Below are 24,200 nucleotides of genomic sequence, written 5' to 3' on the forward strand. Positions count from 1 at the left end.
ACCAGAAACTTAGTGGCTTAAACAAACACAAATTTTCTCTCTTACAACTCCAGGGACAGAGGTCCAAAATGGGTCTCGATGGGCTAAAATCAAGGGTTGGCAGGGCTACATTCTGTCTGGAGGCTTTCGGGGAGAAAATGTTTTCTTTGATTTTTCCAACTTCTAGAGGTTACCCACACTCCTTGGCTCATGGTTCCCATCTATTTTAAAGCCAACAATGGCTGGCTGCATTTTTCTCACAACACATTACTCTGAGATTGACTCTTTTGCCATCCTCTTCCTGTAATTACATTGGGCCTGGAGGTTATCTAAATTATCCAAGATAATCCTATTTTAAGGCCAAATGATTTTAATCCCCCCTTACTGTGTTAACATCATAGGCTCCAGGGATTAGGATCTTTGCAGGGAGGTGGGTGGGGACATTATTCTGCCTCCCACAAAAGTATGTCAGCTTAAAGTCTTGGCTTTGAAATAGCATCACTTTTAATCATATTCCATGAGTAAGCAATAGTCTAGCTGAAATGGGACTGATAAAATTCTTAAGTAGTGATCATATTCCAGTACTACACAATATTCTATGAAAAGGAAAATTAATGTCAATACTTTCTCTCTCTCTCTCTCTCCCTATATTTTTCTTGTTGTGGAGAGGTTTCAAGAGCATTGCAGATTCCTTTTCCTTGAAACTTGGTAAAATTCACCAGTCAGACCATGTAGGTTTGGTATTTGGGGGAGTGGTAGACCTTGGACAATTTTATTTCTTGTATGACAACTGGCCTGTTTAAATTTTGTATATTTTGAAGGATCAGTTTTGGAGATATTTATTTTCTTAGAAAATTATTTCATTCAGGTTTTCAAATTTACTTTCATAAAATTGAGACAGATTTTATTATAATTCTTCTATTCCTTGCTGTTTATACTGCAATCTCACTTTATATATTTGTAACTTTTTCATTCATTTGGATAATGGCATTTTATATTTTATTATCATTTTGAAAAACAGGTCTTTGATTTAGTGCTATGTTCTATATTTTCCTTTTAAATTTCATTAATATCTCCTTTTACTCTGTTTCTTTTTGTTTCTTTAGATTCACTATTGTTCTAATATCTTCAGTTGAATATTAATAAGACAGTTACAATCAGTCATTCTCATTTATTAGCATAGGTTCTTTAAATCCTTACCCAAGGATACATTTATTGATTTGAGGGAGAGAGGATGAGGTGGGGGGTGGGGAAGGAGAGAAACATTGACATGAGAGAGAAACATCAATCTATTGCCTCCTGTATGTGCCCCAATTGGGTATCAAGCCTGCAACCAAGGTATGTGCCCTGAATGGGAATCAAACCCACTACCCTTTGGTGTACTGGGAGATGCTCCAATCAACTGAGCAATCTGGCCAGAGCATAGCTTAAGTTTTTAAGGTGGTATTTATACCCAGATGCAAACATGGGTCAATATATGAAAATCAATCAATGTAATACACCACATTAACAAAATGAAAGACAAAAATTACATCATCTCAATCAGTGCAGAAAAAGCATTTGACAAAATTCAACACCCTTTCATGATAAAAATATTCAATAAACTAGGTATAGAAGGAAAAGGCCCCAATATAATAAAAGCCATATATGAAAAACCCACACCACAGCTAATATTGTATTCTACTAGGGAAAGACTGAAAGCTTATCCTCTAAGATCAGGAAAAAAGCAAAGATACACTACTTCTATTCAACATAATACTGGAAGTCCTAGCCAGAGGAATCAGGGGGGAAAAAAATTGGAGAAGAAGGAGAAGAAAATAATTAAAGTGTCCATGCTACCCAAGAGATCTACAGATTCAGTGCAATCTCTATCAAAATCCCAATGACTTGCTTGTATGGCATCTCAAGGGACACTGAAAAACTACCAAAAAAGGAAAAAGAAAAAGAAAAAAGGAAGTTAAGTAAAAAAGAAGAAGAAGGTAAAGGGGGGATAAATATTGGTGGAAGACTTGACGTAGACTGGTAAACACACAATACAATATACAGCTGATATAGAATTGTATATCTGAAGCCTATATAACTTTATTAACCAGTCGCCCCAATAAATTCAATTAATAAACAACATGAGAAAAAATAAGTTGGAAGCTTCACACTCGTGGATTTCAAAACATACTACAAAGCAACAGCAATAACATAGTGTGGTACTGGCATATAGACCTATAAATCAATGGAACAGAATAGAGATTCCAGAAATAAACCATTGCAAAAATGAGCAAATAATTTTCAACATGGGTGCCAAGACTACACAATGGGGAAAGAACAATCTTTTTCAACAAAATGTGTTGGGAAAATTGGATTCCATTTGCAAAAGAATAAAGTTATCTTATACTATACACAAAATTAACTCAAACTTGATTAGAGACTTAAGTGTAAGACCTAAAACTATTAAATTACTAGAAGAAAACATAAGGGGAAAACTTTAAGACATTGTATCGGGCAGTGATTAACTAGGACACCAAAACACAAGCAACAAAATAAAATAGATAAATGGGACTCTACAAAATTTTAAAACTTCCTGTCACATACACACACACAAACACACACACACACACTCAACATAGTGAAAAGGCAGCCTATGGAATGGGAGAAAATTTGCAAATCATACATTTGATAAAGGGTTAATATCTAGAATATATAAGGAACTTCCACAACTCAACAACAGAAAACCCAATTTAAAAATGGGCACACAACTTGAATACACATTGCTCCAAAGGAGATACACAAATAGCCAAGAAGCATATGAAAAGATGCTCAACATCACTAGTCACTAGAGAAATGCAATTAAAACCACAATGGTATATCATTTCACACCCATTATTAGGGTGGCCACTATCAAAAGAACAGGAACCAATTGTTGGCAAGGATGTAAATGAAGTTGAAACTCCATGCATTGTTGGTGGGAATGTAAAATGATACAGCCATTAAGAAAAACAGTATAAAGGTTCCTCAAAAAATTAAAAATAGAATTACCATATAATCCAGCAGTTCCACTTCTGGGTATATATCCAAAGGACTTGAAAGCAGGATCTCAAAGCGATAGTTGTACACCCATGTCCACTGCAGCATTGTGTAAAATAGCTGAGATGTTGAAGCATCCCAAATGTCCACAGACAGGTGAGTGAATAAAGAACATGTGCTACATACATACAATGGGATATTATACAGCCTTAAAATAGAAGAAAATCCCATCACATGCTTCAAGAGGGGTGAAACTTGAGGACAATATGCTAAGAGGTAAGCTAGTCAGAAAAGGACAAATACTATGATTCTACCATATGAAATATCTAAAGTAGTCAAAATCATGGAATCAGAAAGTAGAAAGTTACAAAGGGCATGTGGGAGGGGGGACGGGGAGGTGAATTGGTGTTTAATGGGTATTGAATGTAATTGCTGCGTGACGAGTAAGTTCTACAGATCTGTTGAACAACGTGAATATACTTAACACCTAATATGATTAAGATGATAAATTTAATGTTATGTGTTTTACTACAGTAATTTCAAAAAACACATGAAAAAACACGTAAGACTTGAACGGCACAGTTAACAAGTTTCATACAATAATGGTTCCCTCATTTTTAATTTTCTACAAATAGTCTGTATAAAATGATCTTTTTGTTTTTGCTACATCTCACAGATATGCCCATAAGGCATTTGGTCCAAATTTTAAAATACTAAATTAATTTAGAGTTATAGAAATATTTGTGGTTGTACACTTTTGGAGTTATTTTTGGTAATTTCTATTTTCATAACTTAGTCACTTCAAATAACTTTCAAATGTATTGACATAGTGTTTTATAATATCCATTTGTTTTCAATGTAATACCTTCATTATTCATTTCTATATTATGTGCCCTCTTCCTTTTTTTTTCTTGTTTAATTTTACCAGAAGTCAATCTATTTTAGTCTTTACAAAGAGTCCATTGTTGCCTTGATCCTCTTATTGCATGTTTGTCTTACTTTTAATCATTGCTGTTGCTATATTTCCATCCTTCAACTTTAACTCGTTAAATTAAATGCATAGCTCAGTAATACTAGTCTTTCTTTTTTTCAACTTAAGCAAGAGACTAAAATTTCCTCTAAAAATTGCTTTAGCTACATTCCATGTTTTAATACATACTGTTTCATTAAATTTATTCTAATCATTTCCTAATTTTCATTGTTTTTTGCAACCCGTAAGTTGTTCAGTTTTTATTTCCAACTGTTTTTCAAACATATTTTAAATGACTTAATTGTACTGTAGCAGATGTGATCTGTAAAATTAACCAATCCTTTTATTTTCTTGAGGGTAGCTTTGAGACTTAGCATATGCTTAAGTTCATAAATGTTCCATATAACTTGAAGAGAAGGTAAATTTTAAAAGTTGAACACGAAGTTGTAGCTACATTAGAACTTGTGCTGTTCAAATCTTATATATCCTATTGAATTTTTGTCCTTGTGATTGATTAATCAATTTTAAATATGTTTACTACATTTTTTCCAGCTATTATGGTAGATGCAGTTCTGTGGTCTTTGTGATTTTGTCCATTTTTATTCATATATTTTGAAGTATTATGTAAACATAGTTTAGAAATTTATAACTCTCATGACCATCTTTATCTCGACACGTTTTTACAAGACCATCTAATATTAAATTAAAAAGTCCCAGGTGTAAGGCTTTCCTCCTGTTCCACAAATTTATGTTTTACTTTAATGTATTATTTTAAGTTGCTTATGTTATTTCTATTTTTAGAACTTATTTTCCTTTGTGGACTAATATATATATTTTATGAACTTTCCTTGGGCACTGGAAAACTGAAAACTGTTTTCACCCTATAGAACATGATATATATCAATTATATGTCTTATTAATTACAGCACTTACATCTCCCATATATTTCTTTTTCCCACTTGAGCTGTCATGGATTAGAAAGCATGGATCAGTCTTCTTATACTGATACATTCCTTATTATTTCATATAATTCCTGAAGTTTTTTGTTAATGAATTTGAATACTATGCTACTTGATGCACAGATATTCATAACTGTCAGCTCTTCACTAAGGATTGCTTTCTTGAACATTACAACATGCCCTCTTTTCTATTTGTAAGATGTTGAACCTTATCCAACATGAAAATTGTGACTTACCTTCTTTTAGTTTTGCTATCCGAATGTTTTTCTGTATTCTTTTATTTCAACATTGCTCAGTAATTTTATTGTTTTATGTTAGCATTGTTTTTATTGCTTTTTAACATGTTTCATGAAGTGATATATGATTTCCATATTTTATTTAATGAGTATTCATTCTAGTAATTAAGAAAGTTAGCATTTTAAAAATCCTATCTAAGCCTGAGTTTCTCAAAATGCAGAGCCTGAAACAAGTATATTTCTATGTTTCAGTCAGGAATGTCAAAAAGAAAGAGTGAGAAACAAGGGAAATCAGGCAAGGGCTGAAAGAATGTCAATACAAGACAGTATTACCAAGTTAGCTGCTTGGTTTCAAACCAATTGCTCAGTCCTGAAGAGGACAATGGTATAATATTCCCATTTTACAAATGAGGTCACAGACACACAAAGGTTGCCCAAAGTCACATGACTAACAAGTGACAGTTCTGAGATTTAAGGCTACTCTTTTCACCATCAGCATTATCTTTTGATTCTGTCACTGGTTTGTTTCTTCACCTTTCTTAGGTGCCTACTCTTTGTATCTGGCAAGATGCTAGGAAAACATAAATGTCACTACAATAACAGAGATCAATTTAATAAGCATTATAGGCCACTGCTGTCATTAATTCTGATCCCTGCCATCCTTTCTTCTTTTTTACAATTGTTGTCTGCACATGTTCTTGGTGCTCTATGGACAGCTCTTGCCTTTTATATGTATTATCTCAGTGACCCTTTCCATATATTAAATGAAATATCATTTACTATGTAATTGGTGGGTTTCATAATTGTTCACTCAATTCCCAAGAGATGTTCCTGCAGAACTCTTTTTGTTTTCTTTTTGCTTTTTTGGTTTCTAGTATTTTCAAGTGGTCCAAGATGGCAACACAGTGATCTCTGCAGAATCAGTCTAAAGCAGCGATTTTCAACAAGTGTGCTGCAAGAATTTTTAAAACATGCAATACCTAACTATTTAGTCAGGGGCACTGACCTCTTTTCCCTTAGATTGTCAAGTAAAAAAATGACAACAGCCAACATAACAATAGCCATCCAAATGGCTATTGTTATGTTGAATCAAAATTACACCTATTTTATACCTATTTTTGTCAGACTGGCAAAAAATAGTTTAGTGTGCCACAGAATTTTAGTAATTACTTTGTGTGCTATGATGTGAAAAAGGTTAAAAATCGTTGGTCTAAAAAAAAGTCCGATCTCTTAAGAATAAGCTTGCATTATGACAATAGATTTTTAAGAAATGAAATGAGAAAAATTCCTAATATTTCAGCAGACATATCTCCTTTGGGCATATTTATTTAAATACTAACTGAATTTCCTATCTTTATTATGTTCCAATACAAGGGACTTTAACATTACTCAAATTTTAAATAATAAGGTACCTCAAGAAACCAAAACAATGCTGAAACACAAAGAAAAAAGATTACAGTTACTTAAAAAAAAAAATTAAATACCTCATAAATTATTTGTAATTGTAATCATTGCCTTCTTGTCATCAATAGCCTAAATAAGATATGAACTTGTGGTAGATAGAACTGTGTCCACCCGTAAGATGTGTTCAGATCCTACTAACTAATACTTGTGGACATAACCTTATTTGGAAATATGGTCTTTGTAGATGTTAATCAAGTTAAGAGGCCATGTGATGACAAAGCAGAGGTTGGAGTAAAGCAGCTGCAAGCCAAGGAACACTAGAGATCGTTGACAACCATCAAAAGCTAGGAAGGGCTAGAAATAATTCTTCCCCATAGCCTTTGGAGGGAACATGATCCTACTGACCCCTTGATTTTGCACTTTTAGCCTCCAGAACTGTAAGAGAATAAATTTCTGTTGTTTTAAGCCACCCAATTTGTGGTTATCTGTTACGATAGTCCTAGGAAACTAATATAGGGTTTTTATAATCCGTCGTCGTCGGCAGCCATCCGTCTCGAGAGACGATGGTGTAGCTTCTTAAGAGTCTATCTGCACCGCCGAGAATGGCTGTGCAGTCCAACTCAGGAGTGACACGGTATCTGTCTCCTCCCGTGTTGAATCGACATCTTGCGATGACACTGGAGTGTCCTCTCCAGTGAAGCTGAAGCTACAGAGCCTGGGCAGGGTGATATGGAGGGTCTGCTGTTGCCCATGCAGCAGACCCCCCCTCTCTTCGCAGCTGAAGGGTCCAAGGGAAAGACGGAGTCAATACAGCTTGGCTTCAGGTGCGCCGCAGGAGTTGCCGGTGTTGACTACAACGTCAAACCGCCTTAGGGACTCCGGCTCCGGATTTTCTGTCGGGGTTTACTCCCTTAGCCTTTCCCCTGAAGAGGTATGCCGCAAGGCAGCGGAGGTTTTTTGGAGTCAGAGTTTTCCTTCTCTGATGTGCCCTGACTGGAAGATCGAACCAGCGACACTTAGCTCGCAGGCCGACGCTCAATCCACTGAGCCAAACCAGCCAGGGCTTTTATAATCAGTGCAAATTAAACTACATAGTGCCTGTAATGATTTTTCCCCACCTTTCAAAAGCAAACTGTGCCTATTCCCCATGGAATAATTTAAGTAAAACCCTATTTACTTAGAAAACTATGAACCTTTAAAAAATACAACTTAAGGCATAAGCTTTGTTCTTCTAGAATTGTAGGGGCTTTTTATTTATGTACCTTGCTCAGAGACCTTACTTTAAATAGATAACTATAATAGATTACCAAGAATAAAGCAACAAAAAGAGACAAAGAACATCACACTAAATCCAATAAACTTTCTACCCAAAGTGTATATAATTTAAGATGCCTATGAGTAAAAAAGAACAGAAATTTCATTTTATCCACTCAGGGAAGGTTTCTAAAATCTTACTATCATTGTGACAAAGGACAATCTTTTACTTTAAATATAGGACACTAAAACATCTCATTTAGCCCTGTATTATTTTACCAATGTCCTTATACAAATATTTACAGAGATTTTGTACTTTATGAAATTCAAATTCCTTAGTATTGTTGAACACAACCATTTGCATTAATACACATATATGACAACACAATCCTGTGTATCATTAATGGAAAATCATACATGATGTGGACAGGTATACAATTATATGCATATTTTCTCATACACGCTTATGTTATTTACAGAAATAAACATTTACGTTAGCTTGCTCATATGATAGTAGGCAGATGCACATATAAAGTTTATTTAAGAACCAACAGGTTTATTTTTTTAAATAAAAGTATATATGGAATGAAAAGATAGTTGCTGAGAGCTATTTCTTTTTAGGTAAAGACAAAATTGATCCTTCAACAGCCTTTTAAAATAATCTAGCCTGAAAAATTAAATTCTGTAATTAAAATAATTTATCACTATGATTTGAATTAAGAAAATATATTGTAAAAAAGAAAACATACTAAAGAGAGTAACTAACTCATCAGTGATTGTTTTAGAACCACAAAAAGGCATTAAAAGGAGCTACAGAAACAGGTCCATAGTCCAAAACAAATAAATTGTTGAGTGTATCAATCTGATACTTCTTCCTAAAACCACTATATTCCTTTGAAGTTACTGAATATAAAAGCTGCAAATAGAAGGTAATATCATGGATAGGATCTGACGCCACCAGGGGCAGATCCAGGAAGTGCAGATTATTCTAAGAAGCACCAACAAACAATAGGAGTCACAAAAATGGGGAGACAGAGAAACAACCCCCCATCGAAAGGAAAGGTAGAGTCCCCAGAAAGAGTGCTAAATGAAATAGAGGGGAGCAAACTATCAGATATGGAATTGAAAGCACGGATTATGGAGAAGCTCAATGAGCTCACTGGAAACTACAAAGAACTCCAGAAAAACTACAAGGAACTTACTGAGAATTACACCAGCATGAAAAAGGACATGGAAGCTATCAATAAGAGCCAGGAGGAAATGAAGAATACGATCTCTGAATTGAAGAATACAGTAGAAGGAATTAAAAGCAGGCCAGAGGAAGCAGAAGATCTGATCAGCGAGCTGGAGGACAACTTAGACAAAAACTCCCAGACAGTGCAACAAAATGAAAAAAGACTGAACAAGATTGAAGAGGCTCTAAGACAGCTGCAGGATAACATGAAACGTAATAATATCTGTATCATAGGACTTCCAGAAGGAGAAGAAGAAGAGCAAGGGATAGAAAACCTCTTTGAAAAACTAATGACAGAAAGCTTCCCTAACGTGAGGAGAGAAAGAGTCACGCAAGACCAGGAAGCACACAGGGTCCCAATGAAGATGAACCACAACAGGCCCACTTCAAGACACATCATAATTAAAATGCCAACATTCAAAGACAAAGAGAATCCTAAAAGCAGCAAGAGAGAAACAACTAATAACATACAAGGGAGCTCCAATAAGGCTATCATCAGATTTCTCAGCAGAAACACTACAAGCCAGAAGGAAATGGCAAAAAATATTCCAAGCAATGAAAAACAAAGGCCTACAACCAAGAATACTCTACCCAGCAAGGCTCTCATTCAAAATGGAAGGTGAAATAAGGAGTTTCCAAGACAAAAGAAGGCTAAAAGAATACATCGCCACCAAACCAGCATTGCAAGAGATGCTAAAGGGTCTGCTTTAAGAAGATGAAGAAACAGAGAGAGACAGAGAGGAACACGAGTACAAAGGGGGAAAATGACAATGAATAAGTACTGAAAGAAAGAAGGAACTTCTACCATTTGCAACAACATGGATGGAACTAGAGAGAATTATGCTTAGCGAAATAAGCCAGGCAATGGAAGAAAAATACCTTATGCTATCACCTATTATGGGAAACTAATGAACAACACAAACAAATGAGCAAAATTGAAACAGAGGTATGTAAACAAGGAATAAACTAACAATAACAAAGGGGAAGATGGGAGGGAGAGAAGGGGGTAAGAAGGGGAAGGGTCTAGTCAAAGAACATGTATAAATGACCCATGGACATGGACAACTGGGTGGGGACTGAATGTGGGAGAAGAGGGGGCAGGATGCAGGGAAGCAAGAGGGGGAAAAAAGTGGGACAACTGTAATGGAAAAAAAAATTTTAGTAGGGGAAAAAATGAAAATATAAAGAATGGAAATGCAAGTTCAGTGAATATTAGGACAAGGATTTTCCTTCACACTGTATATTTTTCTCCCTATCTGATCCCTCCAGAGTTTGTCATTCTAGAGAAGTAAGTAATGACATAGGTTTCTTTGTATAAAACTAGTAAGACCAGTTATTAATAGAGGTTTTTTTTTTTTGTTTTTTTTTTTTAACTAAGACTTTGACTGGACTATCATGCCTGAAGGAGACATGCTTGGGCTTTGGTTGTTACCAAAAAGCCCTGAGGAACTGGGATTGACTTTCAAAGGTAATAGAAGTCCACGAGATAAAAGGCCTGGTACCTTGGATGGATGCGCAGTCCATGGCAATCTTTCCAGGGAAGGAATGAAGGTTGTTTTCCTGAAAGATGGCTAGATGGGACCTTAAGGCACAATGGAAAACCAGAAGGACTTGGAAAAGACAGGTGTTTATAGGCAAGGCTGAATGCCAGGTATGTGGTTCTGCTTCTGGGCCTTGAAGGGCAGACTGAAGGTCACCCTAAATGTTCCTTAAGTAAGTTCCAGCAAAGTGGAACTAAGGATCATAAGTGATCATTTTCTGCTCTTGTGTTTATGCAAATGAACAGGATAAATTAAAAATGGACTTAATGCAGTCCCTTTAATGACAGGGAGGGTAATCCTAGGGAGAAAAATTGCGATTCAAGGAAGATCACAATTCTCAGTGGTGGACTGTAAAGTAGTGCAGCTAACCATCTTTAAGGTTTCTTTTCATTTAAAATTTGTTTTCATTTGAAAGTTAAACTATGTCTGTGGCATTATCAAGGATGTTTAATTTACAGGCAAGAAGAATGTTAAGTGCCTTGCAACTGGATGTCTTTCCGATAAGACAGTCCTACAGATTTAGAGACTTGTATGTGGGTTATGTTACATAAATTAACATGTGTTTTCTGTTTACAAAGGGCATTAGCCTACGATCTCATTGCCTGAGTGATTGTCTGTACGTATAGGCCTCACATAATCCTGTCTGCATCGCTGCCTCCTGAGACTCGATGGTTTGGCTGAACTAAGTGACTGGGTTGGTGAAGAATGGGGTGGTCTGTGGGCTTCACTTTAAAACTGGTTTCTCTTTTCTGTCCTAAAGGCTTGGACAGAAAGATCCCAGAGGACTGAGAGGGGGGAAACCTAAAATATTTCCCTCAGTCCAAACTAAGTATAATGGGCAAAAGGGTTTTGGACAGGTGAGATGTACCTGGCACAACTTCCTCCAAAGAAGCCCTTCTTTTCCCTAATGTGGGACATTAAAAAACTAATACCTGCCTTTTGTCATCTAGTGGTTATGGATTGAATGATGTCCTTTAACCCTGTTGCCAAATCTGTTGCCCCCAGAATACAACAAGGATGCCAGCCTGTTAAATCAAGCATGCAGTTGTCTGGGGACAGCCAACTGACCTGGAGTCTGCACAATCCTTCCCCATGTGGGAAGGCCACCCTCCCCTCCACACCCCCACTCTTATTAGGGATTTCTGGACCCAAGGGTATGTAAGACGACGACCATGTCCAGCTTGAAGCAGCTAGAGGAGCTCGAGACCTTCGCCCATTGTCCTTTATGAGGAAGGGATTATTATTTTTCGTTAAAATAGTTAATTAATTAATTTTAAAAAAGAAGAAGAATATATGAAAGGGTGAGGCAGGAGAGCTTGTATGTATGACCCATGGGCATGGACGGGGGGGTGGATTGTTGGGGGAGGGGGGATGCTGGGCGGAGGGGAGCAAAGGGGAAAAAATTGGAACTATTGTAACAATATAATCAATAAAATATACTTAAAAAAAAGACGGTAATATCATGTATTGAACATTTTGGTACACTTACAGGAGTTTTATGAATATCTGCCTCCACAAATAAGTAGACAATAAACCAGTAAGACACTGTTATAAACATAAAATAATAAAACTGAAAGGTCAGAAGGCACATTCTGAAGAATACAACTCAGTAAATAAGAGAATAAAGGTTTACTATTAAAGTAAAATCCTCAAAAACTCTTATTAGAAGCTTAGAAAATTAATTTTTCAAATTACACATGCACATCTATGCAAAAACAAAAAGTGCTTTCTTAGAAGAACTTTTTATCAGCTCTAAAAGTTTTAAAAATTCAACAAAAATAAGAGAAAATGAAATTTTCTTCCAATTTTGAGTATTCTATGAAGCACCTCATTTTCTCCTAGTTTTTCCTTTAAAAAGAAAAAAGAAAACAAATAAAAACCCAGATGACATTACTTTGGTATAGAGTTCACTATAGATTCAGTGCTATTTTCTTTATCCTGCTTTTCTTCTTCATGTGGCGAATCTAGTTCATTTCTTCTAGTTTCTTCCTCACTAGAATCACTGTCCAATACACCTTCAACTCTGGCAGACTTCTTATCATGTGAAGAATTTTCACAGGCTTTGTCTGTGGGAACAGCTCCTTTCCTTTGGGGCAAGATAGTGAAAAATGCTTCTTGCCAGTCTCTTGTTTCCAGGTATTCCAGAATAATCTCAAACACTGAAACAAAGACAAACTGTATACATTTCTTAGCCAAGTTCATCACAAAGCTGCATACTATATTTTAAAATATATTGCTAGTATGTCCTAATAATTCCTTTGTTTTTACCACTTTCTTCTCCTATTGGCTGTCCAAGTCCATTTGTCCCAAAGCTCTCAAATCTGTTACCTGTTCAATTCAGTTCTTAAACTTTCAGGAGTTCACCATTATCCCTTGTCAATAATAATCAATAGAATCTTTCTCCTTCCTTTCTATTCTTTATCTCTTTCACTTCTTTATCCTTTATGTGCTAACATAAAACTGGGGGTGGGGGGAAAGCTAGGAATAATCTAAATTTCTTCTATCTTACCTATAAAGAGCCACTCACTCTAGGGAGCATCTTGCCTGGTTTTTGTTTTTTCACATTACAGGTAAAAATTTAATACTGTCTCCAAAGTACTCTCACATTAATGTATTGCTGAAGGGTTAATTTGGATTACTTTATGGAAAAGTAATTTCCACAATCTATAAAAGGTCTTAGAAAAAGTTTAGTCCTTGAATCAGTAAACTCATTTCTATAGCTCCCTAGAGCCTACTATAAAGTTCTTAGCACATAAAGAGAACCCAATAAAGTTGTGTACCAATAAAAATCTCTACTAAAAAAAAAAAGTTTTTTAAGCAACATGGGAAGGGAGGGAGAAAGAAAGGGGGAGAAACATCAATTGGTTGCCTCTCATACATGCCCCAAGAGGGACAGAAGCTACAACCTAGGCATGTGTCCTAACCAGGAATCGAATTGATGACCGTTCGCTTCGCGGGACGCCGCCCAACCAACTGAGCCACACTGGTAAGGGCTATCCTAAAAAAAACCTTTTAATGCAAAACTCCAGGCAAATACTTAGGGCCTAAGAATGTATATTACAATATTATTTACAATAGTAAAAACAAAAAAAAATCCTCAATATAATGGTTACATTATTGCATATTCGGGTGATGAAATATTATATAGTCATTAATAATTCAATGACATGAAAATATATAATTATAAACAGGGTAAAAACACCTACATTTATAACATTCTGTTTAATAGAGTAAGAATCCAATTATGTAATAAATAGTATTATATATACAAAGGAAAAGAACGGGAAGGAAAAACACCAAGAAGTTAATCCCACGTATCTCTCTGGGTAGTGAAATTATATTCTACTTACTTTTCCTTAAAGTTTTCTGCATTTTCAAAATTTTCTAAAATATGCATGTATAATTTCTATATTAAAACAAGTTATAAATCATTACATTTTATAGTTGTGTCTCCAGCAAAGTGTGTATTTCCTACTTGTCCAAAATGTTAAATGTAATGTTATTTTTCACAATGTTCACTCAGGTATATTTTCAGTTTATACTCTTATAGCTTACCATGATTAACTGCCAAAACTTTTCTACTATTCATCTTCACAAAATTTCCAAGGGGGAGCTGTGCATGGTCAATTCCATGATCTGATGCTTGTTTATATGTGAGTCCCTAAAACAAAGACACTATAACTTGGACTAGAACATTAAATTATTTTAACTTAAAGTATACGATAGAATAAATAATTTTTAGGAAAGACTTTAATTCAGAGAACATTATCTGAAGTATATATGTGTGTGTTTAACTGCTAATTTGGAAATATTCTCTTGACAAAAAGGATAGTCAGTATGTTTAGAGCATTTGTTTTAACCAATTTACAAGTGAGGAAACCAAAGACATGTACCCTGCTCTGTCACAAAGCTCCTCAGTGGCAGAATCATAGAAAAAGTTTGGTCCATGCCTCCTGACCCAAATACCTGTTCACTGTTCAACACTGCCCTTCTCTTAAGTTTAAAATACTCAAACTGAATCCCTGAAAAATCACCATCATTTTCCCCATGAATGAAAAAGATATACAGTTAAAACTACATTTCAATTACATAACTAAGAGGCTCGAATGACAAAAATATATATATAAAAAGATGAACTGAAAAATTTTTTAAATTGCCCATAAATTTAATTTTTTCCCTATCAATTAAAAGAATATTGAAGGTGAAGAATTTTTTCTCTTCTCAAAATTAAAACCCTTAAAGTCTGGCTCTAATCAGAACTGAAAGAGCCAAAAGACAAGAGTACAGGAGAAAGAAGAACTAAATTTCTTAACCAGTACTTTGCATAGTTTAAGGACAAATAATGATTGAGGCAGGTGCTTTTGAAAACAAAATTGTTTTAGTTCGAAGACATTACAACATGAAAGATAAAAAAGGTTAAAGATCATTCTAATAAAATTCCCTGTGATGCTATAGAGATGTGCTGTCCAGTTATAGCCACATGTGACTCCTTAAATTTAAATTGATTACAATTTTAAAAAATTCTGTTTCTCAATTATACTGTTCATATTTCGTATGCTCAGCAGTCACAGGGCTACCACACTGGACAGAATGATATAAACATTTCTAACACTGAAGCAAGTTCTACTGCACAGCGGTGCTATGTAAGAATAATGACTTTTTTTTACTCTGTTGAGAATATTTTCTCAAATAGTAAACATGTTTTTCTTTAGTGGGACTGACTTTAGCATATTCCAACGTGCCTGACAAAGTACAAAATGATGTTTTCTGTTAGAAAGTCTATTCTGTAATTTTTCATTCAAATGAGGATAAGGAGGTGGAAAAAGACAAAAGTAGAAATACAAGGGAACAGAAAATAAATCCCATGAATATCATGTATTTAAAATATAAATTTATCTGTTTTGTTATAAGTTTTACCAGTAGCCTAGAAATCAGTTAGCAGCAGCATCTTCTATTTATACAGCATATCGTTTAAGCATCTGGGCTCCAGAACAATCTGCCTAGTTTCCAATACCTGCTTTCCACCTACTACTATTGATTTTAGACTTACTATCCCAGGCCTCCAGTTCCTCAGCTGTAAAATGTAGATAATAATAGCACTGACCTCACTGGTTTATAGTGAAGATTAAGCATACTAATATACAGGTCAGACAAAAGTAGGTTTATAGTTGTGAATACCTGAAACACACACTTTATTCTTGTATTACTTAATTGTATTATTTTCCATACAAACAACTGTAAATCTACTTTTGCCCCACCCTTATGTGAAATGCTTTGCTTATCCAGAAAGGTGATTAAACTATAGCAGGCACTCAATAGAGAACAGCTACATCAGTATTATTGTTACTATCAAGTAGCATTATTGTTACTGTTGAGAAAATTGAGATATCAGTTTTAAGTAAAAGGAAAAGCAAAAATAAAAACTTAGTACCTTGTGATGGTTGTGATCTACTAATCCTCCAATCACATACGCCTTTGATTCGTCTAATTCCTTCAGTACATTAGGGGAATCTGATGTAAGATATATCAGGTCTTCTTTCTTTATGAATTCACTATAGTGTGCTGGTTTAATGTGGATATCCTTTAAGACACACAGGAAAAGATGTTATTAATTAATAGGATTTCGTGAAAATTGGCTAATAATGATTTTGAAAGTAAATCATATTAAAGGAAGTATGAAAGAATGTTGTTACAATGCACTATTTATAACCTACTTTAACTCCTTATCACCTCACACCTTAATTAATTAAGTGGCCTCCTAATGCTATTTTCCTGTCTCTAGCCTCAGGTCCCTCCAATCTACTTCCATATGCTAACGGCAGACTCATTTTCTAAAAACACTAATTTCATATTTTATGTTTATCTGTAGAATAACTTTATCTCTGTTCCAACAAAACAAATGCATTTTGTCATATATTTGCTCACACTGCTTTCTAGCCAAAGACTTGTGTTCTCCAATTGCTTCCTCTCCAACTACATGAATCATCAAAAGGAAATGGCCTATAGATTTAATTAACTTCATGTATCTGTTTCTACAAAGATACATACTTGAAATCATCTTCACCAAAATTTTTAGATCACAGGTACAAAACTGAACAACAGTGGGCAGTGAGATTTTTGCAAACTATATTGCTAGAATAAAGGAAAATATAACATGAGGCTCAGATGACATTTAACCAGTAATTTTTAAAAAGATTCTGTTTATTTAATTTTAGAGAGACGGGAAGGGTGGGAGAAAGAGAGGGAGAAAAATATCGATTTGAGAGAGAAATATCGATTGGTTGCCTCTGGTATGCACCCAGACCATGGAATGCACCCACAGCGCAGGCATGTGCCCTGACCAGAAATCAAATGGGTGACCTTTTGCTTTGCTGGACAACATCCAACCAACTGAGCCACACTGGTGAGGCTTAACCAGTAATGGTTAAGGAAATAAAAAATGAAGCCAGGACATATCTCACCTAAAATGTATAACCTATTGATTAATAAACAGCCAGTTTTCTGGAAAATGTTATATTACAATTTGGCCCCTATGCTTAATAAGGACCCCGAGGGGAACCTGAAATTACAGACCAGTAAACTTACATTTTTCTGGAAAGCTGGAGGTAAAAATAATAAATTTAATTGGTCACAAAATAACTGAAAGTATGCCTACTCGAACTTATTATTTCTTAGAAAATTAGGCATGATCATAAAACTTGGTAAATATGTTGTACTTTAAAACTTAAAAAAACCTTTAAAAATATTCCATCCTATAGGCTATTAATAAATGCAATCATTATAGGATTGGTGAGTGGAAGTGGAAAAGTTTGTCATGGTGAGAGCTGGCTTTGAGAAAGAAAAAAAATACAGGAATAACTCAGTAGTTCTCTGAACAGAATAGGATCCCTCATGGTTTGGTAATAAAGCCAATTTTACTAATCATTTTTGCAAATGACTGAGAATGGTTTATCCTATAAAAATATGAGCCCCATATGTAATTTTAAATTTTGTAGCAGTTACATTTTAAAAATGAAAATAACATAATCAATAAAATATACTTTTTTAAAAGAAGTGAAAATAAGTGAACTTAATTTCAATATATTGCATTCAACACAATATAACTAAAATGTTAATTTCAACATTTTTTATTGTTGTTCTATTACAGTTGTCTCAATTTTCCCCCATTGCTCTCCCCTGCCCTGCCCACTGACCCCACCTCCCACAGTCAATTCCTACCTTGTTGTCCATGTGCATGGGTCATTTATACCTATTCCTTGACTAGACTTTTCCCCTTCTTTTCTCCCATAACCCTCTACCTCCAACCCTCTGGTCACTATCAGCCTGCCTTGTGTCCATGCATCTGGTTCTATTTTGCTCATTTTCTTTGTTATGTTCATTAAGTTTCTCTTATAGGTGAGATCACATGGTATTTGTCTTTTGCCGCCTGCTATTTCACTTAGCATAATACTCTCCAGTTCCATCCATGCTTACAAAAGGCAGGAGTTTCTTCTTTCTTTTTGCTGTGTCATACTCCATTGTGTAAATGTACCAGTCTTTTGATCCATGCATTTACTGATGGGCACTTAGGCTGTTTCCAGGACTTTGCTATTGTAAATAACACTGCTATGAACACAGAGTGCACAGGTTTTTTTGAATTGGTGTTTCAGGATTCTTCAGGTATAATCTAAGCAGTGGAATCGCTGGATCAAAAGGCAGTTCCATTTTTAGTTTTTTGAGGAAATACCATACTGTTTTCCACAGTGGCTACACCAGTCTGCGTTCCCACCGACAGTGCACTAGGGTTCCCTTTTCTCCACATCTTCGCCAGCATTACTGTTTGTTGATCTGTTAATGACGGCCATTCTGATGGTGTGAGGTGGTATCTCACTGAGGTTTTAATGTGCATCTCTCTGATGGCTAGTAATGTTGAGCATTCTTTCATATGTTGATGAGCCCTCTGTATGCCCTCCTTGGAAAAGAGTCTATTCAGGTCCTTTGCCCATTTTTTTAATTGGATTGTTTATTTTCCTGGTGCTGAGCTGTATGAGTTCTTTATATATCTTGGAGATCAAACCCTTGTTCAATGTATCACTGGCAAATATATTTTCCCAGATGATCAGTTCCCTTTTCATTTTGATGTTTTTAGTCATGCAGCAGCTTTTAAAATTGATGTCCCATTTGCTTATTCTTTCATTTCCCTTGGCCTAGAGGATATATCAGTGAAAACATTGCTGCATGGGATATCTGAAATTTTACTATGCTTTCCCGTAGGACATTTATGGTTTCGTGGCTTATGTTTAAGTCTTTTATCCATTCTGAGTTTATTCTGGTATATGCTGGTGGACTAATATCATTTTTCTAAATGTTCCATTCCAGTTCTCCCAACATTTGTTGGAGAGGCTATTTTTACTCCATTTCATGCTCCTGTCCCCTTGGTCAAATATTAATTAACCATAGAGACACTGGATTATTTCTGGGTTCTCTATTCTGTTAAATTGACCTATGTGTCTGTTCTTATGTCAGTACCAGATTGTTTTGATTACAGTGGCCTTGTAATAGTTTGATATCAGATATTGTGATCCCTCCTACTTTGTTCTTCTTTCTCAAGATTGCTGAGGCTATTCAGGGTCTCTTTTGGTTCCATATAAATTCCTGAAATATTTTTTATAGATCTGTGAAATATGTCATTGTTATTTTAATAGGGATTGCACTGAATCTATAGATTGCTTTGGGTACTATAGACATTTTAACAATGTTAATTCTTCCAATCCATGAACACAGTACATGCTTCCATTTATTTGTATCTTTCTCAATTTCTTTCTTCTGTGTTCTATAGTATTTCAAGTACAGGTCTTTTACCTCCTTGGTTAAGTTTACTCCTAGGTACTTTATTTTTCTTGTTGCTACACTAAATGGGATTTTTTTCTCCCTAGTTTTTGTTTCTGATATTTCATTGTTGGTATACAAAAATGCCTTCAATTTCTGATTATTGACTTTGTATCCCACTATTTTGCCATATTCACTTATTAGGTCAAGTAGTTTTTGGTGGAGCCTATCGGATTTTCTGTATACACTATAATGCTGTCTGCAAATAATGACAGTTTTACTTCCTCCTTTCCAATTTGGATGCCTTTTTTTTTTTTTCCTCTCTGATTACTGTGGCTAGAACTTCCAATACAATGGTGAGTAAAAAGTGATGAAAGCAGACACCCTTGTCTTGTTTTTGATCTTAGGGAGAAAGCCTTTAGTTTTTGCTTGTTGAGTATAATATTAGCTGTAGGTTTCTCATATATGGCCTTTATTATGCTGAGTTATGCTCCTTCTATTCCCACTTTGCTGAGTGTTTTTATCATATATGGGTGCTTTATCAGCATCTATTGATATGACCATGTGGTTTTTCCCTTCATTTTGTTTATGTGGTTTATTACATTTATTAATTTGCTAATATTATACCATCCTTGCATACCTGGGACAAATTCCACCTGATCACATATGCTGCTGTTCAGGTGTTGCCAGAACAAAATCAAACAGCTCAGGAAACAAACCCAGACCTGCAAAAATCCCCCCACAATCACACTATCAACAGCAGATGAGCCAATATTAATAAATGTGTAAAGAGATTAAGACTATTATAAAAAAGGAAAAAATGAATATGAGATGACTAACTGAAAGAAAAATGAATTAGAGAGGGTAGAGGGTGGAGCAATAATAAGAGTAGGTAATAAAAACAAGGTGGAGAGAGAGTAAAATTTACATTGTAAATAAAAGGGAGGGAAGGAGGAGGAATGGTGTAAGAGTAGGGAATTGTATAGTATTAGGCTTACACAGAAATTTCAAATAATAGAGAGAAAAAAATAGGAACTAAATTGGATAAAAAGATCCACCACAGCACTATGAACAACAAATGAGCAAAGATTAATATAGGTGGGGTGGGAATTAGAGGGAACAAAGAAAGAAAAGCTTAAGAGATGTCTAGAGGAGAGAGAGGTGATTTTGAGAGGACAGAAGGAAAAGGAACAATAAGAGTGAGGAATGAAAACCAGGCTAGGACAAGGAAAATTTTTAATTTATAATGAAAAAAAGAATGGGTAAGAGGAAGGCAAAATGGGGTAGAAGGGGGAAATGGTAAAATCTGAGATTTGAAATACAAAAATAGTGAAGATCTAGAAGTAAAATGGAAGAAATGCAACAACCACCACCATATCCACAACCAACAAGCAAAGACTGAGAAAGGTGGAGAGAGAATAGGGTATTTTAAGAATGGGAAAAAGAATGTGAGATGACTACTGACAAGAAAAATGGTTTTGAGAGGCTGGAGAGGGGAGAAATAGTAAAAGTGCAGAATGGAAACAAGTCATAGCAAGAGAGAAAGTAAAATTTAAAACAAAAATAAGAAGAGAAATGAAGAAGGTAAAATGGAGTAAGATAAAGGAGGAGCCAAATATGAGATCTGAAATAAACTATAATATAAAAACTAGTGATCTAATAGGTACAAACTTGGGTAAGAAATGAATGTTAAAAAGATATGCAGGAGAGAAAATAATGCAAATCATGAACACTGATGTGGAATTCATCTCAGTAGAATCTAGTATTTATTATTGTCCTCTCTTTCTGGTTCCACCCACTGTGATGTCAGGTGGTGTCCCAGTCTGGCCCTAGGCAGTCTGTTCAAGATTACCAGTGATCCACAGTCTGGCTGTCTCCTTTATTTGTTAATCTGGTCATCTGTAATCAGCAGTCAGGGTTAAGACCCACAGGGTGGGGCAGAGTAATTCCTGCAGGCAAGGCTCTTGCTTCCCCACAGGATGATGTCACTTGGAAGGGACTGCTCTGCCTGAGCAAGATGGCTCCTGCAGTATGAAGAATGACTCAGTGGCTGCTCTCTAAGTTTCTTTTTTTTTTTTTTTAGGACTGTCTTTGAAATCCAATGTATATTCTGAATTCAGAGTTTCAAGAGTTCAATAGCCACATGTGGACATGGGAGAATACAGATTTAGAAGAAACAATGTAATTACATTTTCAAAGTTTATAGAAACTTCACTCTTATAAATAATGAATAGCCAGTTTACTAGTTAGAGATTAAATAAAGACCTTACAATTTTTTCTCTTTTAAAAAAAATGTTTTAAAGTTGGAGGCAAAATAGCAAATGATATTTAATGAGAGCAACTACAGACAGATATCTCAGTCTCTTTAGCTTCTACCATTAGTACTCTTAAATGCAGGTTCAGTGATACACAGGGTTTGGAGATTGCCGACTCCTGTAGAACTTAGGTTAAAAAAATGTAGTCCTTTAAGCTTAAAAATAGTTGGAATTACAGGAGAGTTAATCAACTTTAATTACCTTCCAGTTGACCCATCCTTTGTCATTTTCATCCATGTTCTTTTTCAACTGGCCTCCATGGCTTGTCAAGTAAAACTGACGAAGAGATTCACAGGCACAGAAAGAGAGATGAAATGACTACTGAAGTACAATATTGTATTTCCCTCATACGTACACTAAAATCTGATCATCAATAAAAATGTTATCAGTTTAAAAAAATAAATTTGTAGCATGCTTTAAACATCCAAAAATAAATTTTTGGTAGAAATGACATGTTTTGTATATTGCATGACTCTCCAATTTCCTTATTCCATCTACATTTTCATCCCATTTTTCAAGCAGCTATAATGTGCCTTTCCCTTACTGATCACTTTCCTATACACTCTCTGCTTCCATGTCAAGTTTCCATTCCCTTTCTTTAGCCACCACTTTTATTTTTTAACAGTCCAAAGTCTTCATAATTCTTTGACTCTAAAACCTGACACCTATTTCATGTCTAAGCAAGGGTGGGAATATAAAATGTAAAAGTACAAAATTACTATCCCTTTATAAAAAGAAAATATTGAACCAAAAATGAATTTCTAGTTCTAAGTGTCAGTGAGCCAGTGTTAACTGTTACATCACCTAGAATTTAAACAGCAGGCAACTAGTCTCACAAAGCACTCTCTTATTCTAGCTAAGGAAGTATTTTTCAAAATTATCAGTGACTTAAAATCTTTTAAGTTGAATAAACCTATTAACAGGTACCACTGCACACATCGGTTCCCCCTACTCTCCAGAAGGGAAGGAATGATAGCTAAGATACTGGTATGAAAATATGTGTATATCCTTTAATGAAATGTTCAACTACACAGAACTGAGCAGGTCAATGTGTACAAGACTGATGATGACTGGGCAGTGTGGCTGAGAATCACATACATAAAAAAAGTTTAAAATATTTTACTTTATCTTTGCAGAAAAATAAAACATAATTCAAATTAGCATTTTTTTTCTCTAAGGAATTATGTATAAGACTCTTGTAAGGCAGTGAGGATTATCCATGCCTCTTCCCAAGGAAAATATAAGAAAGGAAACCAGAGTCTGTTTTAAATCCCTCAAACACACCTGCACAGGATGCAGTGCTCGTCGATTTTCTGCATAACATCGCTGAATCTGCTTATGAAGTTTCTTTATGTCCTATAAAAGAGAACAATTTTTAAAGCAGCATTTTCAAAATAATCTATGGCCATTCCACAATCTTAGTGGAACAGAATAAGCACAAGGGGTGATGAGACAGGTACATTATTTTCTTTTGAAATACAACTCCTTTCTGTTCATTTCCATTCAATTCTCTTATAGAATTAACAAAATAATTACTGTAAGTTAATACTCTGTAAGCAATCATTATTTCATATTTTGTATCTACTTAAAATGCTAGTTCATGAAAACATTTACTCTTAAGAGTCAGCAAAAGGAAAAAAAAAAGTCTCTTAGGGCCTTAATATTACTATTTTCATAACTTACCAAGGGCCTAGAAAGTAATTTATTTTAATATTGATTAGGACAAATAAACACTCACAGATCTTTATGATTAACATGCAGTTATTGAATTTTATAATCTAATTATGTTGTTTGTCTCTCCCTTTGTCAACACGTAATACATACACATACATAAAAGGAATTTATTAGGTAGTTTAACTTAGTGGACACAGAGTATGAAAAACTTGGTTTAAGATTCATTTCAGTACATAAGTTCATATCAAAGTGATAGTACATATTAAAGCAAGAATTATTTAGCCTAGTTTACCTACAGGATTTTTCTGACAATGATTCATCATGATACCTTTAATACCATCAAGCTGTCAAAACTGCAGTCAATGATAAGGCGAAGTGTGCTGTGAACAACATCCCTTCGAATACGTTTTCTATCATTTCCATCTGAGTTTGATTCCAGTTGACACTGTCGCTCTAATTGCTTTCTCTTGCGTTTTTCCTTCCGCTTTTGTCTAAAGTTAGTAATTGAAATAAGTTTTTGTTGATATTTATATATTCACATATTTATAAGACTATTCAAAATAGACAAAGATACAATTACTTTTTTAAATCAGCAGACTGAACCACATGAAATTGCCACTTCTGTGGCTCAAAATTGGTCAAATATCAGCAATTTTACACAGTGCATCTAAGTTTTAGAAAGGAAGAAAATGAGTTTTCAAAAAATATATAATGCGCTTTACACAAATCCTAACTATACCACTAATAAATTCATTTATTAATAGTATCATACTCTACTAAGAAAACTTTATAAATATTAACACTTAAT

The 24,200-nt window shown here is 34.9% G+C and overlaps 1 protein-coding gene across 7 annotated transcripts in view; it reads right to left on the reverse strand.

Annotated features, from left to right (window-relative positions):
* The window catches only part of TRMT10A (tRNA methyltransferase 10A), a 31,501-nt gene that overhangs the window by 208 nt on the left and 7,093 nt on the right, over window positions 1-24,200 (reverse strand). For 4 of the 7 annotated variants that reach the window (XM_090267962.1, XM_090267959.1, XM_090267958.1 and 1 more), the window contains 6 exons: window positions 23,721-23,883; window positions 23,003-23,074; window positions 21,920-21,994; window positions 16,027-16,176; window positions 14,151-14,256; window positions 12,065-12,754 (listed from right to left, as the gene is read on the reverse strand). In XM_090267962.1, the coding sequence (XP_090124088.1) occupies window positions 12,486-12,754; window positions 14,151-14,256; window positions 16,027-16,176; window positions 21,920-21,994; window positions 23,003-23,074; window positions 23,721-23,883 (835 nt within the window). In that variant the 3' untranslated portion in view covers window positions 12,065-12,485. Of the gene's footprint in view, window positions 1-12,064; window positions 12,771-14,150; window positions 14,257-16,026; window positions 16,177-21,919; window positions 21,995-23,002; window positions 23,075-23,720; window positions 23,884-24,200 lie in introns of those variants that run through there. The other 3 variants (XM_090267964.1, XM_090267963.1, XM_090267965.1) reach the window with 3 other exon arrangements.

The sequence above is a fragment of the Furipterus horrens genome, unplaced genomic scaffold, assembly GCF_987537825.1.
Source record: "Furipterus horrens unplaced genomic scaffold, mFurHor1.1.pri manual_scaffold_2, whole genome shotgun sequence".
Lineage (NCBI taxonomy): Eukaryota > Metazoa > Chordata > Mammalia > Chiroptera > Furipteridae > Furipterus > Furipterus horrens.